Source organism: Pelophylax lessonae (genome assembly GCF_965119305.1).
Source record: "Pelophylax lessonae genome assembly, chromosome: 3".
In the NCBI taxonomy this organism is placed as follows: domain Eukaryota; kingdom Metazoa; phylum Chordata; class Amphibia; order Anura; family Ranidae; genus Pelophylax; species Pelophylax lessonae.
The window spans coordinates 221724592-221740758 of NC_138770.1; the positions used below are offsets into that span (position 1 = coordinate 221724592).

General features: G+C 40.1%; 1 protein-coding gene across 3 annotated transcripts in view; it reads left to right on the top strand.

Annotated features, from left to right (window-relative positions):
• PLOD2 (procollagen-lysine,2-oxoglutarate 5-dioxygenase 2) overlaps positions 1-16167 on the top strand; it is a 282208-nt gene that overhangs the window by 206574 nt on the left and 59467 nt on the right. For all 3 annotated transcript variants that reach the window (XM_082248892.1, XM_082248890.1, XM_082248891.1), the window contains exon 9: positions 13220-13345. In XM_082248892.1, the coding sequence (XP_082105018.1) occupies positions 13220-13345 (126 nt within the window). The remainder of the gene's footprint in view (positions 1-13219; positions 13346-16167) is intronic.

Below are 16167 nucleotides of genomic sequence, written 5' to 3' on the forward strand. Positions count from 1 at the left end.
GTGTTGCCTTGCGCGTTTCGTCATATTCTGACCTCTTCATAGTGTGCATGTACTTCTTTTTCACAGAAGCTGGTGTGGGGATTCTACATTATCCCTTGCCTATTTGGACTGTTAAATAAATTTTATTATAGACATTTATATTTGAGATTTATTGTTGAATATCTGGTTAGCGCTGCACCCTCTTTTGTATTTTGTATGCTTTTTATGGTATGTAATCAACCTACTGGTCCTGGCTGCTAATTTTAATTTTATCCAAGTGCATGTGTATGTTAAAGGAATGTACCTTTACTCCAACTAAGCACAGTAACATGTTAACATAGTACTGCCCGGTGATTCCATTGCACACCAGGTGCCTCCATTTACATCCTTTTGCTTGTGAAAATTTCTGATGCAGGATGTTTATAGTACAGGTCAGCTAAAACCCCTTCGGGTGCAACAACATGACCCTAGGATCCTTGAATTTTTCAGCATAAACCACAACACCCTCAGTAAATGACATAGACTGTAAAAGGATGTCCTGGATCCTTTTTAAAAAGATATCACGGTTTCCTTACAAATGGGAACATTGTTCATTGTGCCTAGATAATTTCCACCTCTACAAGAAACCTTATTGTAACTGCAAGTTCTTCCTTGAGCAGATCTTCTCAGCTTTCTGCCAGGTTTTCGAACGGTGTTAATTCCCATTTGTGCCAGCCAGGTGTTCTCTGATATCATCCATGACAAGCTATTGCTGACAAGCTTTCCATAGCGTCTACAGTACAGTAATGCCAGTTTGCATTTTAAAACAGTGAAAGTAAACTATCAGTGACTCTACACGTCTGCATGAATAAATCCCTGTCAATTGTTTGTTTTTTAGAAGATTGTATTTTATAATTAAGGCTACATTCACACCTGAGCGTAGCGTTTTCGCACGTTTTTTACCGTGATTTTACCGCGATTTTTACCGCGATTTACAGGCGTTTTTACAGGCGTTTTTAGATTGAATAGAAACCAATGGAAAACACCTGTAATCTGCCCAAAAAGAAGCTCATGTACTTTTTTGAGCGTTGGGCGTTTTGCTCACAGCATCAAAACGCTCAGATGTGAACAGGGGCCATTGAAATGAATAGGATTTGTCTTGTTGGGCGTTATGGGAGTTGATCCTAGAGCAGAAAAACTCCCCAAAAACGCCCCAAAACGCCTACATGTGAACGGAGCCTGAGTGTTGGGCGTTTTGCTTACAGCGTCAAAGCGCTCAGATGTGAACAGGGGCCATTGAAATGAATAGGATTTGTCTTGTTGGGCGTTTTGAGAGCTGATCCTAGAGCAGAAAAACTCCCCAAAAACGCCCCAAAACGCCTAGATGTGAACGGAGCCTAAAGTTCTTGTGCTATTCCATAGTCACAGCCTCCCAAGGTCTGTCCAATCACCCTGTTCAGTACATTTTTTAGACCGGGAAAATGGAAAAATGCAGCAGGGGAAGATTGATCTTTGTAAAGCTGTGATATTCTTTTTACATTGGGTCACAGGGTGAGAGGTAGCATAGGGACCAAACCATTTGAGTACGGTAGACCTTTTTTTTTCGCAGTTTACATGATTGTCTTTTCTGTGCATCTTCTTCCCAGAACTAGATACTGACTCACAATAATATCCTAGCATAGATGGTGTCTAACATCCAGTAAACAATTAGGGTGCTTGCATGTGTAGTTGGGGTGAATATTTAGGGGGAAAAGCCACCCTACTATGCCATTAATTTTCCAAAATAAGAGCCATGCCCACATCTTCATATCCAAACTCTTTGGATAAAATCATAGAAAAAACAGAACATACAATGCATTGCAGAGATGCAACATAATATTTATTTGTAAGAAAAGAAAAAAAGTAAGAAAAAGATACTTGATAAGTAGATAAGTAAGAAAAAAAGAAATTTGACCTGATTCCAAGGTGTTGGTGGTCCTTTACTTCCTCTTCTGGAGTCCCCCACCAGCGCTCTTCACTCCTGCTGTCTTCTGATTGCCCTCTTAGCAAGCTTGCTTCTGAGGTAACACCTGTTCCAGAGCTGGGCTGTGTGTCTGCATCTCGCTCCCTACTCAAAGGATTTGAGTTACCGCAGCAGGAGACTGACTCCTGCTGCTTTCAAAGTCTCCTGTTGGACTAGGAAGAAGGGAGAGCAGTGCTGAAGATGGGACAGCACTGAATCGAGATAGGACTCGGGTAAGTGTTTAGTGACGGGGCGAGGGGTAATAGTATTGGCATTTTTTATTCTAATGCAGGGAATTCATTAAAATGTTAAAAACAAAAGTTAGGACTTTAGAACCACTTTGTTACTGTTTAATACTATCCTGATGGCCACTTTGTCATTTAGGATGCTGTTTTAGCAGCACAGACATTACGTCTACCCCTGTGGGTTTTGGTGTGCTAGTTTTTGTTTTCTTAGGGGAAGCCCCCTGACAGCTAATGACTCCTCCATTGTAAAGGACACAGCGGCCGACTTCCTGGTCCACTCCTTACCATACAGCTATTCACTGTGCCTTGACTGGGTAGAGCCTTTCACTTGACCAGCAGGCCACAGGTGCTTGCACCTGCCACATGCCTAGAAACCACTGATTTCACCAGGAATCCCTGTCACTTAAGCAAAGAGGCAGGGATAGCAGTGATATCACTGCCCACATTTGACCACTTATTATATTTAGGCAATGTCAGTCCCCATGGCCATATTTGGTCAATGATGTCCATCATCCTCCATTCCCACCCCTTTCCCATATATATCCCCACACCTCGGCGAGTTGGTGGGCGTTGTGATTGACTATGGATTTATTTCAAGGGCCCACTTTTAGGGATTTGATTTTGTAAAGGACTTGTCAAACATGTATGTGTCTTTATTTCTAGTTTACAATTCGTTTTTGCTATGTGTCATGTTCTCCATACTTATTCACCCGGGGGGGGGGGGGGTTGTGTCTGAGGCCCCCTTATCAAAGGTGGCTTCTAGATTCCAATAAGTCCCTCACCCACAGACCCCCTCCACCATCGGCCAGGGTTTTTGGGAATTGGCCCTTGTCCTTATCAATATAGGGAGATGATGCTTTGTCAGGAGGAAAACCACCCCCCCCTGGCAAAGTTTGGGGCATGTGACCTGGTATGGTTTATCAGGAGGTACAAGCTGATTACCCCCTCTTTTCCTGGTCAGCCAGGCTGCATGCTCAGACTAAGGGTCTGGTATGATTTCTTGGGGGAGTCTCATGCAATTTTTATTTATTTATTTTTTTGCATGAGGGTCTGGTATGCATTTTCAGGGTTGCCCTATGCAATTTTTTCATTATACTGTAGGATGTAGCTTGGGACCTATACCAAGTAAGAGAAGTTATGCAATTAAAAATTGATGCCAGGTTCTTTTGAAAAAAAAAAAAAAAAAAAAAGCACCTCAGACTCGGGTACCACAGAATATACAACAGACCCTAGGAGGAGTTTGTGCTTTTTTTTTATTTTAAGTTGTTATTAGCATGTCATTTTACAGAAATTGTAAGCCATTTTTTACTTTGTGCTGCAGCACTTCACAAACAGGCTGGGGACAGGCATGTTTTTTTTTTTCTTAGAGGAATTGGGCATTTTTAACATTTCACTAGAAGAATTTAAAAGTCACTACTCCTGGCCAAATCAAATATTTAAAAAGGGATTTTTTTTTCCCCAGTTCAGTGCCCACCCTATGCTTTTTTTTTTAAAGACCCGCTTGCTTATTAGCCCAGAAAACTGGCATCTTTAATTTGACAGACCTGGCTCCTGTTGATTTCAATGGAATTTGGACTTGGCATTCAAACTAATTCGAAGTTTGCTGAGCCCTATACAAACCAAACCCAGTGTAGTACATATTCACACATCCCTATTTTACCCACTTCAAACATGTAATTCTCAACAGAATAGCTATGACATTGTGTGCATTTATCACTATATCGGGTACAGCTTTCTCAACATAGCTGCCAATTTGTTTTTTAGAAAGGAAATTATACAAAGTGCATTACATAACCTGTGAAGTAACAGCACTGGGCACTATTTATTTATTCAGAGCCATTTTCAGCATTTTTATGTTTTGAAAGAAAATAGATGTCATCCAGTTTATACAACCCCACCCTTAATGAAAACCTAAAACTCCAGTTAAAATCCAGAAGGTCAGTTTATGAATGAGAAGTGAATGAAGACTCACTCAGCAGGTTAATGTGTGGCTGCATTTTGTCATTTATAGTATGTCTAGAACAAACATGGTTTGACAATTCCTAATGTGGAAAAGTATGATGTGCTGGAAATAAACCTTCACAGATGTTCCACTTTCTTCCTCAGTCATACTGTTTTTTTTGGGGAATATATAGTCTGAGTCGCACCTTGTATGAAGTTGTTTTATATTTCACCGTGTCCACTGCTTGGTTTCCTGTCACATAGTCCTGGGGACGTTACTTGCGTGTCTGATTTTAATTTGGTCCTGTTAGTCTTGTAAAATGACATTGGAGAACCATATAAACTCAGATTAGAACAGAACAGGAGCCATTCTGAATAAAAAAAACAATAGAATTCAGCACAACGGAATTCCCTCCTGGCACAAGCTTGAATGGTTTGGTACATGAAAGATAAGTGTGTTTTATGTTTAGATATTGATTATATGTGTCAATTTGGAAGAGTGCTTCCAGACTGGTAAACAAAAGGAAAACAACTGTGTCCGAATCTGTGATTTGCTTTGGATGGCTGACAAACGGGAACCAGTAAATTACTGCACAGGCTTGATATAAACATTGCAACACTGAAAGAAAAACTCGGGAAGTTTAAAGAAGTTTGCCGTGAAAATATAATTCTACATTGTAACCAAGAGCAAATGGGGAGCATGCAAGGCATTAATAATACAGAAAATAAATATAGGTTTGTGAAAATATAAAATAATTAACTTTAATAAAGAGCAGGAACCATCCTAAAAACAATTTTTTTAAAAAAATTGTGGTTCTGCACTAGGGAGCTATATAGCATAAAGTGCTGCCGCCTCCACCTAAAACTATGTATATGAAGTGGGGTAAAAGCAGATGTGCCTGCTCCTGATGACGCCATTCTGAAGAAATGCGTGGGGCGGAGCTTCTGTCTTCGCCCTGCCACTTCTCGCTCTGGTCCATGGAACGCATAGCATCCAGGACACATTGTATTGCAATGCATGATATACCCTGTCTAAATGTAAGTGCAATTTTAAAACATTTAATAGAAAAAAAACGACATGGATTTACTCTGAGGTTTTCCTCTGTCTGCTTACTTCCCACATGAGCCTAGAGAGACAAAAGACTGAGGAGAAGAGGGAGAGACAAGTATACCTAAACTGGGGATACTGTATATTTGCATTTAAATGCCTTCTAGCCTCTGTGGGGGTAGAAATCTCTGCTGAGTGTAGACCTGGAGGGTCAAGTGGAGGCACCAGTTCACTGCATGTTAGATATATACCAATATATGAGCACTGGCAGCATGTTCATTTAGAACTTTATAAATTCATGGTCTATGAACTGTGTTTATTTATTTCACGTACACAAAGGATATATTTATTTCTGACTGTTGTATGCACCTTGCACTTTATACCGTAGAGTAATTTTATATTTTTTATGCATAAATAAAACACAGATATTTTTGTATGCAAAGTGCATGAGGGCTTATACTCAGCAGACCGGCCACCTTTCAAGGATTATCACTTTTGTGACTAATTCACTCATTAACCACTTAAGCCCCGGAAGATTTTACCCCCTTCTTGACCAGGGCCTATTTTGCGATTCGGCACTGCGTGACTTTAACGGACAACTGCGCGGTCGTGCGACACTGTACCTAAAACAAATTTGACATCCTTTTTTTTCCCACAAACAGAGCTTTCTTTTGGTGGTATTTGATCACCTGTGCAATTTTTTGATCATGCGCTATAAACAAAAAAAGAGCGTCAATTTTGCAAAAATAACAATATTTTTCAAATTTTTTTATATGAAATTCCCCCCAAAAAAATGTAAAAATCAACATTTTTTAACATTTTAGGCCAATTTGTTTTATGCTACATATGTTTGGTAAAAAAAATCGCAAAAAGCGTATTTTGATTGGTTTGCGCAAAAGTTATTGCGTTTACTAACTAAGGGAAAGATTTATGTCATTTTTGTGTTTTTTTTTTTTTTTTGTAACAAGTAATGGCGGCGATCTGCGATTTTTTTTTTTTTATTTTATTTTTTTATGCGGGACTGCAAGATTGCGGCGGACAGATCGGACCCTTGACTGACATTTTGGACACTTTTGGGGTTACCAGTGACATTACTACAGTAATCAGTGCTATACATATGCACTGTTACTGTAAAAATGACACTGGCAGTGAAGGGGTTAACTTTTTTTTGAGAGGGAGGGGCTAAGTGTTTCCCTAGAGGCATGATTCTAACTGCGATTTGATGTGGCTACTGGTGTAAGAACAGAGATCAACGATCCTACATAGCAGAACCGTATGATCTCCATTCTTACACAGGGAAGAATGACAGGCGGCTTTGATTACATTAGCCGCCTGCCTTTCTCCCGGTGTAACGGACCATCGCGAGTGGCCAGCGGACATCGGGTCCGCCGGGCACACACGAGCGGGGTCTATGACCGAGCGGGAGCGCACCTACGGGGGCACGCGCTCGCTCCCAAAACCCTTACAGGCTAGCGACGTAGTCCTACGTCGCTTTGCCTGTGAGGGGCTGACCGCCACAGTAAATAGTCAGCAAGAGGTTAATATTTATTTGCACTGCTGGTATCATGTACTTCTGATACCTTGAAGGGGTAGAGGCACTACAAATTCAGACCAACAGTTATTAATGATATACCTATAAATGATCTTCACGCCTCCTCCAGAGTTATCCCAATTTGGCAGGAGTTCTGAGGTAGCTTGCCATTTTGGTTTCATCAGGTTTTGGTTAATGCATATCCTACCTCACCTTGTACTCAATACAGTAGCACCACATCCGCTTTAATCTTTTTTCATCCTAAAAACAAATCTGTCTTTTCTGACATAATATGTAATAAACTTAAGAGAAGAATTTTGAAAACTAATAGTGCTGCCTGCATGTACTTTTTGAATTATTGAAGTCGAGTGTTTCCAGCTCCAAAGTTCTCGGTCTAGAGTCCAAGCATATACTCCTTCTATATCCTTCAGTGCAATGCATAACTGATTTCTGGCCTGTAGAGAATCACAGGGGCTTGCCATTTTAATGAATGGACCATATTGCTGCAGATCTCAGACTTAACTTGGGCAAGGAAAATGTTGCTTTGAGTCAATCTTTGAAAATAAAACGTAAAAAAAAATATATTTTTATCATAGAAGATCACTTTACCGCTACCCTAAAGATACTGTAAAGTTATTACAATTGGTTCCGGGTATAGGTGATATTGAATGTGAAATAGTGAGCAGATGATAGATTCATTTTGTCACTTTTTTTTAGTGTAATGTGCTATAATTTTATTTATCTGTATTATTTTACGTAGCACTGGCCTCTACATTGGCATTAATAACCGTTTCTGCTGCTCAACATATTGGAATTGGAAAAACATTTCATATGTTAGATACAGTCCCTACTATTGTGTCTGTAGTGGTTGATAATATACAGTAAATGGAAAAGTACAGGATATACACAATGTAATACATTCTGTTTTATTATGCAGAGCTGTGAGCAGTGAACATACTGTATATGTATGCTGCAACAAATACAATGCCTTGAAAAAGTATTCATACCCCTTGACATTTTCCACATTATGTCATGTTACAACCAAAAACGTAAATTTATTTTATTATGATTGTCCTTGATAGACCAACACAAAGTGGCACATAATTGTGAAGTGGAAGGAAAATGATATGATTTTTAACATTTTTTTACAAATGAATATCTGTAAATTGTGGCGTGCATTTGTATTCAGCCCCCCTAAATCAATACTTTGTAGAACCACCTTTTTTCTACCAGCTTTGCACATCTAGAGAGAGAAATGTTTGCTTGTTCTTCTTTGCAAAATAACTCAAGCTCTGTCAGATTGGATGGAGAGCATCTCTGAACAGCAATTTCCAAGTCTTGCCACAGATTCTCAATTGGATTTAGGTCTGGACTTTAACTGGGCCATTCTAACACATGAATATGCTTTGATCCAAACCATTCAATTGTAGCTCTGGCTGTATGTTTAGGGTCATTGTCCTGCTGGAAGGTGAACCTTCACCCCAGTCTCAAGTCTTTTGCAGACTCTAACAGGTTTTCTTTCAAAATTGCCCTATGTTTGGCTCCATCCGTCTTCCATCAACCCTGACCATCTTCCCTGTCCCTGCTGAAGATGGTGTGGTCAGGGTGATGTGCAGTGTTAGGTTTCGGCAACAAATAGCGCTTTGCTTATAGGTCAAATAGTTCAATTTTGGTCTCCTCTGACCAGAGCACCTTCTTCCGTGTGTTTGCTGTGTCCCCCACATGGCTTCTCGCAAACTGCAAATGGAACTTCTTATGGCTTGACTTTCTTTCAACAATGGCTTTCTTTTTGCCACTCTTCCATAAAGGCCAGATTTTTGAAGTACACGACTAATAAGTGTCCTGTGGAAAGATTCTCCCACCTGAGCTGTGGATCTTTGCACAGTTACCATGGGCTCTTGGCTGCTTCTCTGATTAATGCTCTCCTAGCCTGACCTGTCAGTTTAGGTGGACAGCCATGTCTTGGTAGGTTTTCAGTTGTGCCGAACTCTTTCCATTTTTGGATGATGGATTAAACAGTGCTCCATGAGATGTTCAAAGCTTGGAATTTTTTTTTTTTTTTTACCTAAACCTTTAAATTTCTCCATGGCTTTATCCCTGACCTGTCTGGTGTGTTCTTTGGCTTTCATGATGCTGTTCGTTCACTAAGGTTCTCTAACAAACCTCTGAGGGCTTCACAGAGCATCTGTATTTATACAGACATTAAATTACACACAGGTGGACTCTACTTACTAATTAGGTGACTCCTGAAGGCAATTGGATCCTCTAGATTTTAGTTAGGGTATCAGAGTAAAGTGGGCTAAATAAAAATGCATATCACACTTTTCAGATATTATTTGTACAACATGTTGAAAACCATTTATCATTTTCCTTCCACTTTACAATTATGTGCCACTTTATGTTGGTCTTTTACATAAAATCCATTAAAGTTTTTGGTTGTAACATGACAAAATGTGGAGAGTTTCAAGGGGTATGAATACTTTTTTTGAAGGCACAGTGTACTTAGTGTCAGGTAACTGGAAACATATTTTGTAATCAGGGTTTATAGAATAGTCTGTTTATGTGCTGTTTTGGAAGCTGTAAAATCATTGTATGTAGAAATTACCTGGTGATTCTGTCAATTGTTCATACTTCGTTAAGCACTTTGCAATCGGATCCAGCCTTTGAGTGTTACAACCCATGTTGCATGCTTCAGTTTTCTCCAGAAAAGCCATGCTCTGTTCTCCTTTTCCCTCATGTACCTACGTCATAGGTAGGGCAGGGCTGCTCCAGCTAGGTGATTGACAGCGCCTTTCTTCAGTTAACCTTGCTGTTATTGTAGGACAGAATGGAACCCCAACAGTCAATAAGCTATAAATCCCAAATATTATGAATACTATTTGTCATTTTTATTTATTAACTGAGACGAGGTCATGTGATCAAATTTGCTCAACTCTGTTTTTTGTTACCAGGCGTGAAAGACCGAAATAAATAGCAGAAATATCACCAGGACATGTGACGTGCTGCGGCTTTGCCCCACTCACAAACCAGGGCTGTCCAGAGTGGAGATTAACATTTATTACTTAACCTGGGTTAATAACCTACGAAAAAAAAAAAAAAAAAACATTTTTTTTTTTTTTTTTTTATTGTTGGGTTTTCTGACTAGATTTTATGGCCTTCTGTTAAGGGCATACTCTACCTTCAGGATTAACAAGCGAAAATCATTTGATCCTCCCTATATATGCTAACAGCGTGGATTAAAGAACCTCCACAGCAGCAACTGCCTGAATACCCAAACATTGATTTTCCTATCCACGCTAACAGCAAGGATGGAGGAATCTCCACAGCTGTGGCTGCTTGAATCCCTGAACTATTCCATCTGATAGGATGCAGTCACAGTTCAGCACAGGGGTAACTGTAGCTGGAATTTCAGCCAATTCATCAGGAACTGACTGAAATGAAAGCCATCTTGCCTTGTTTACTAGAATGTTGCTAAGACATGCCTACTGTTACTTTTCACCTCCACCACCCAAGGAGTGAGCTCTTTCTCTGGTGCAAACCCCCTGACATGTGCTTTATTTCCCCTGATTCAGTAGCTCTGAGATTCGCATTTGGAAGTGAAAGGTAACAGTGGGAATGTCTCAGCAACATCCTAGCAACAAGTCCGATTCCCCTTATCTGAAAGGCATTTTTTAACCACTTGTCAACTGCCGCACGACTATATACTGAGGCAGTCAGCCTCTCCTGGGCAAAGTAACGTGGGGGTACGTCCCTCCCCCACAAGCCTGCTCATTCCCTGCCTAGCCAGCACGTGTGACCGGCAGATCCGATGTCTGCCGGCCACTCGCGATCTCCCACAGGAGAGGGAGAAAGACAGACGGCTGATGTAAACACAGCCACCTGTCATTCTCCCTGAAGTAGGCACAGAGGCTATGTAATCCTGCTATGTAGGATCGTATGTTTCTGTGGTTACTTCACTAGACACGCCCCCCTAACAGTTAGAATCACGCCCCTAGGGACACACTTAACCCCTTGATCACCAATAAAGTTAACCCCTTCCCTGCTAGTGTCCTTTTTACAGTAACAGTGCATATTTATAGCACTGATTACTGTAGTAATGTCACTGGTACCCCCAAAAGTGTCAAAAATGTCAGTCAGGGGTCTGATCTTTCCACTGCAATGTCGCAGTCCCACAACAAAATTGCAGATCGCCGCCATTACTAGTTTTAAAAAAAAACAATAAAAATGACATAAATCTTTCCCGTAGTTAGTAAACGCAATAACTTTTGCGCAAACCAATCAAAATACGCTTATTGAGATCTTTTTTTTTACCAAAAATATGTAGTAGAAAACAAATTGGCCTAAAATTTTAAAAAATTTTCATTTTTTACAATTTTTTTTGAGAATTTCATATAAAAAAAATGTGAAAAATATTGTTATTTTTTCAAAATTGTTGCTATTTTTTTGTTTATAGCGCAAAAAATAAAAATCGCACAGGTGATCAAATACCACCAAAAGAAAGCTCAATTTGTGGGAAAAAAAAAGACATCAATTTTGTTTGGGTACAGCGTTGCACAACTGCACAATTGTCCATTAAAGTCACACAGTGCCGAATCGCAAAATAGGGCCTGGTCTTTGAGCAGCCAAATCCTCCGGGGCTTAAGTGGTTAACTAGGGGTTGATTTACTAAAATTGGAGAGTGCAAAATCTGGTGCAGCTATGCATTGTAGCCAATCCGCTTTGAACTTCAGTTTGTTCATTTAAATTTTAACAAAAAAAACTGGAAGCTGATTTGTTTCTATGCAGAGTTGCACCAGATTTTGCGCACTCCAGTTTTAGTAAATCAACCCCATTGTCTTTAAATTCTAGCAAATGCCAAAGCTACCAGACTGACAAACGTAGCAAAGACTTTGTCTTCCCTGTATTTTTTATAATGGTTCCCATCAGCCATTGTTTATACAGAGATTAACCTCTGACTGCTGCTCAATCAAACTTTGGCTATATTTATCAAAGAAACTATGGTATTGTTTTGAAGGTCCCATGAGCCTAAGCCTTTGTATACTCAGAGGTTTCATCTGCTGGGTATTTTAAACATGCCATATTTTTGTAATGGAAACATAATCTCTTTGAATCAAACTATTCTGGCAGAATGACTTTAACCTAAACAGTAGACGGTTTCCTTCATAAACTGAAAGTGTAAGATTTACCATCTGGAGAGCTGGTGTCTGACATACATACAGATATAGTAAGCCTGTCTTTTCCAGTATTCATTTTTGTTTACAGTCCATTAGAGAAAGAGCAGTTGTTACACCCTGGGCTGGGTGTGAAAGCATCTCTGGCTCAGTGGTTTGTTACTCTAGCCAAAATCTTGGAATCTTATTTAGCAATGATTTAAAAGTATCAGTATCCGTCACAGTGATCTCCAACACCGCCCCCAGGCTCTCTTTATCACTTTAACATAATAATCTTATCTCCTACTTTTAGTTTTCTAGTGCCTTCCAAGCTGCAGCTCTAGTCTGCTCTTTTGTATTCCATTGTGGAGGACTATGCATTTTGAAGTGATGTTGCTCTTACTTAAAAGGGTTTGATTGCATGTAGCCCATCCATTCGATGAAATGATGCCACTCCTGAAAGGCATATCTGCAGATTGCCCATCAATTGAAAGTAATGGTGCCCATGCTCTAAAAGGCATGTCAGCAGCACATTGCCTATTCAAGATGTGTATCCTTTCCAGAATATGGTGCTGGAGTGTGGAATCTAATGAAGCAGATTCTTTTCTATTGTAAGTCATCAGTAAAATCCTATAGTCACTATTCAAATGCTGTGCTGAAGATGGCATTCTTAGAACTTAGGCCCCATACTTTACTGGTATGAGGCCCCATACTTTACTTTATTGAGATGGTCTGCATCCCTTCAGATGTACATGATGGGAATTTATTTAGCAGTCTAAACAGACCAGCAGAAGGCCTTAATAGATATCAAGCTAAATTTATTGTGAACATTATGAAATGGTAGATGGAATGTCTTAGTTGCCAACTTTTGAAAAAAAATTTCCAGGGACACTTTGCAGCACAGCTATCACTTACCACACCCACTTCCCTGAAGCTCTGCCCACTCCACATAAATAATCTCCGCCTACTTATCAGATTATAGGGTCTACTCAATAAAGAGAGAATTACAGGAAATTGAAAAGGGAATTTCAAACGTAAGGCCAAAGTAGCAGAGTTTGAATAATTCTCCCATTCAGCTGTACTACGTCTGCCTAAAGTTTAAAATTCTCATCACAATTCCCTGCAATTCTAAAGTGTCAAATGTGCTCAGGTGTGACCATACAAAAATGTGATATGTAAATAAAGTGCAAAGTATAAATAAGTACATTGCCGGGACAATGTAAATTACCCGGGACAGGCTGCTATTTGCTGGGACTGTCCTGGCAAAAACGGGACAGTTGGCAAGTATGGAATGTATTCTTATCATTTTCAACTCCTCTTTAATGACCCGTTTTATGTTTTTAGGACTATCCAGATATAACAGTTGGGATCTTTGTTGAACAGCCAACTCCTTTCCTGCCAGAGTTCTTCAGCAGACTGTTGGCACTTGACTATCCCAAAGATAAGCTATCAGTGTTTATTCATAACAGTGTAAGTATTGTCACATGTACAGTATGTGTTTTCCATTATTGTCTTGTCATGTTGTGTTAATGATTTTAGTATCTGTTTTTTAGCTGCATTTTATTTTTACAAGCTCTGAGATCTGAAAAAATGTATGTTAGGTTACACATGGGCAATTATAACTTTGAAAGCTCATAAACTTTAGAGTAGTTTGGAAATATGGGTGTTGACTTTATTCTGCTTGGTTGTTTCATTGAATTGACCTTGTACCTCACAACTGAGCTGTTATTTTTAGGTCCTGCATTTATATGGCTCAAAATGGATGTACACATTTAATGAGCTATAAAAGAGGCGTATTGTTGCTTTTTGTTTCAAACCGTTTATGCACCATACTAACTAAGCAATGTTCGGCGATCTTCCTGCTGAGTTATTGTGTTCTGCCAGGGGAACTTCCAGCGCTTGTTAGATGCTGGTTTACCAGCATGCTTGTTTGACAGAAGCTGGTCATGAGATTGGCTTCGGGCAGACAAGGAGATGTACACATGGACTGAAAGCCCACTTGTTCCTGCCAAACCAACCATTTTCAGATGATTTTCAGGCCCGTGCGTACCCAGCTTAACCGCTTCCGGACCGCCCACTGCATATATACTGCAGCAGGGCAGCCCGGCCCTTACATGTACATAAATTTGTGCAGGAGAAGTCGGTGTGCTCTGCCAGAACACCTCTACCGCTGTGATTGGACACAGCAGGAGCCAATCAGCGGGTCCGCCGATTGTTTGGAGGAAAGGCAGAACGGTGGTCTGCCTATGTAAACAAGGCAGACTGCTGTTCTGTCAGGGAGTAAAATAGATCTTGTGTTTCAGCTAAGTAGAAACATGGATCTCTTTTCTTCTAATGCATCCACTCCCCCCACAGTTAGAAATCACTCCCTGGGAGCACACTTAACCCCTTGATCGCCCCTGGTGTTAACCCCTTCCCTGTCAGTGTCCTTTATCCCGGTACAGTGCTTTTTTTTTTTTTTTTTGCCCTGATCACTGTGTTGGTGTCACTGGTCCCCAAAAAGTGTCACTTAGTGTCAGATTTGTCTGCCGCAATGTTGTAGTCCTGCTAAAAATCACTGATCGCTGCCATTTCTAATAAAAACAATAAAAATAAAAAGTCAATAAATCTATCCCATAGTTTGTAGGCGCTAGAACTTTTGCACAAACCAATATACACGTATTCCAAAAAAAAATCGGTTTAAAAAACAAAAAAAAAAAAACATTGGGTATGTTTTATAGCAGAAAATATTGTTTGTTTTTTTTATGTTTTTTTTTTTTCAAAACTAAGGTTCTTTTTTTGTTTATAGCGCGTAAAAAACTTGCTAGTTTTGGAAGGACTTGCTTCTCGGTGTAACATTTTTATATAAACTAACTGAAAATCTTGTATGTTGTTCTTAGTCCAAGCTCCTCATATACAGTGCATCCGGAAAGTGCTCACAGCGATTCACTTGTTCCACATTTTATGTTATAGTCTTATTCCAAAATGGAATACATTTCTAATTTCCCTTTAAAATTCTACAAACAATACCACATAATGACAACGTGAAAGAAGTTTGTTTGAAATCTTTGCAAATTTATTAAAAATAAAAAAAATACCATATACATAAGTATTCACATGCTTTGCTCAATACTTTGTTGAAGCACCTTTGGCACCAATTATAGCCTCAAGTATTTTTGAGTATAATACTACAAGCTTGGCACACCTATTTTTGGGCAGTTTCTTCCGTTCTCCTTTACAGAACCTCTAAAGCTCCATTAGGTTGGATAGGGAGCGTCGGTGCACAGTCATTTTCAAATCTCTCCAGAGATGTTCAATCAGGTTCAAGTCTGGGCTCTGGCTGGGCCACTCAAGGACATTCACAGAGTTGTTCCATAGCCACTCATTATCTTGGCTGTGTGTTTAGGATGGTTTTTCTGTTGGAGGATGAACCCTTGCCCCGCTCTGAGGTCCAGAGCGCTCTGGAGCAGGTTTTCATCAAGGATGTCTCTGTTCATTGCTGCATTCATCTTTACCTTGATCCTGACTAGTCTTCCAGTTCCTGCTGCTGAAAGATATCCCCACAGAAGGTTGTTGCCACCACCATGCTTCACTGTAGGGATGGTATTGGCCAGGTGATGAGCGGTGCCTGGTTTCCTCCAGGCATGACTCTATTCAGACCAGAGAGTTCAATCCTTGTTTAATCAGACCAGAGAATTTTGTTTCTTATGGTCTGAGAGTCATTCATGGGTCTTTTGGCAGACTGTCATGTGCCTTTTACTGATAAGTGGCTTCTGTCTGGCCACTCTACTATACAGGCCTGATTGGTGGAGTGATGCAGAGATGGTTGTTCTTCTAGAATGTTCTCCTCTCTCCACAGAGAAATACTGGAGCTTTGTCAGAGTGCCCATTGGGTTCTTGGTCACCTCCCTGACTAAGGCCCTTATTCCCTGATTGCTCGGTTTGGCCGGGCAGCCCACTCCAGTTCTGATGATTCCAAACGTCTTCCATTTACGGATGAGGGAGGCCACTGCTCTTTGGGACCTTTAATGCTATGGAAATTTTTCTGTACCCTTCCCCAGATCTGTGCCTCAATACAATCCTGTCTTGGAGGTCTGCAGGCAATTCCTTGGACTTCATGGCTTTGTTTATGCTCTGTCATACACTAACTGTGGGACCTTATATAGACAGGTGTGTGCCTTTCCAAATCATGTCCCACAAGTGGACTCCAGTCAAGTTGCAAAAACATTTCAAGGATGATCAGTGGAAACAGGATGCACCTGAGCTCAATTTTGAGGGTCCTGTCAAAGACTGAATACATGTGTTTTTTTTTT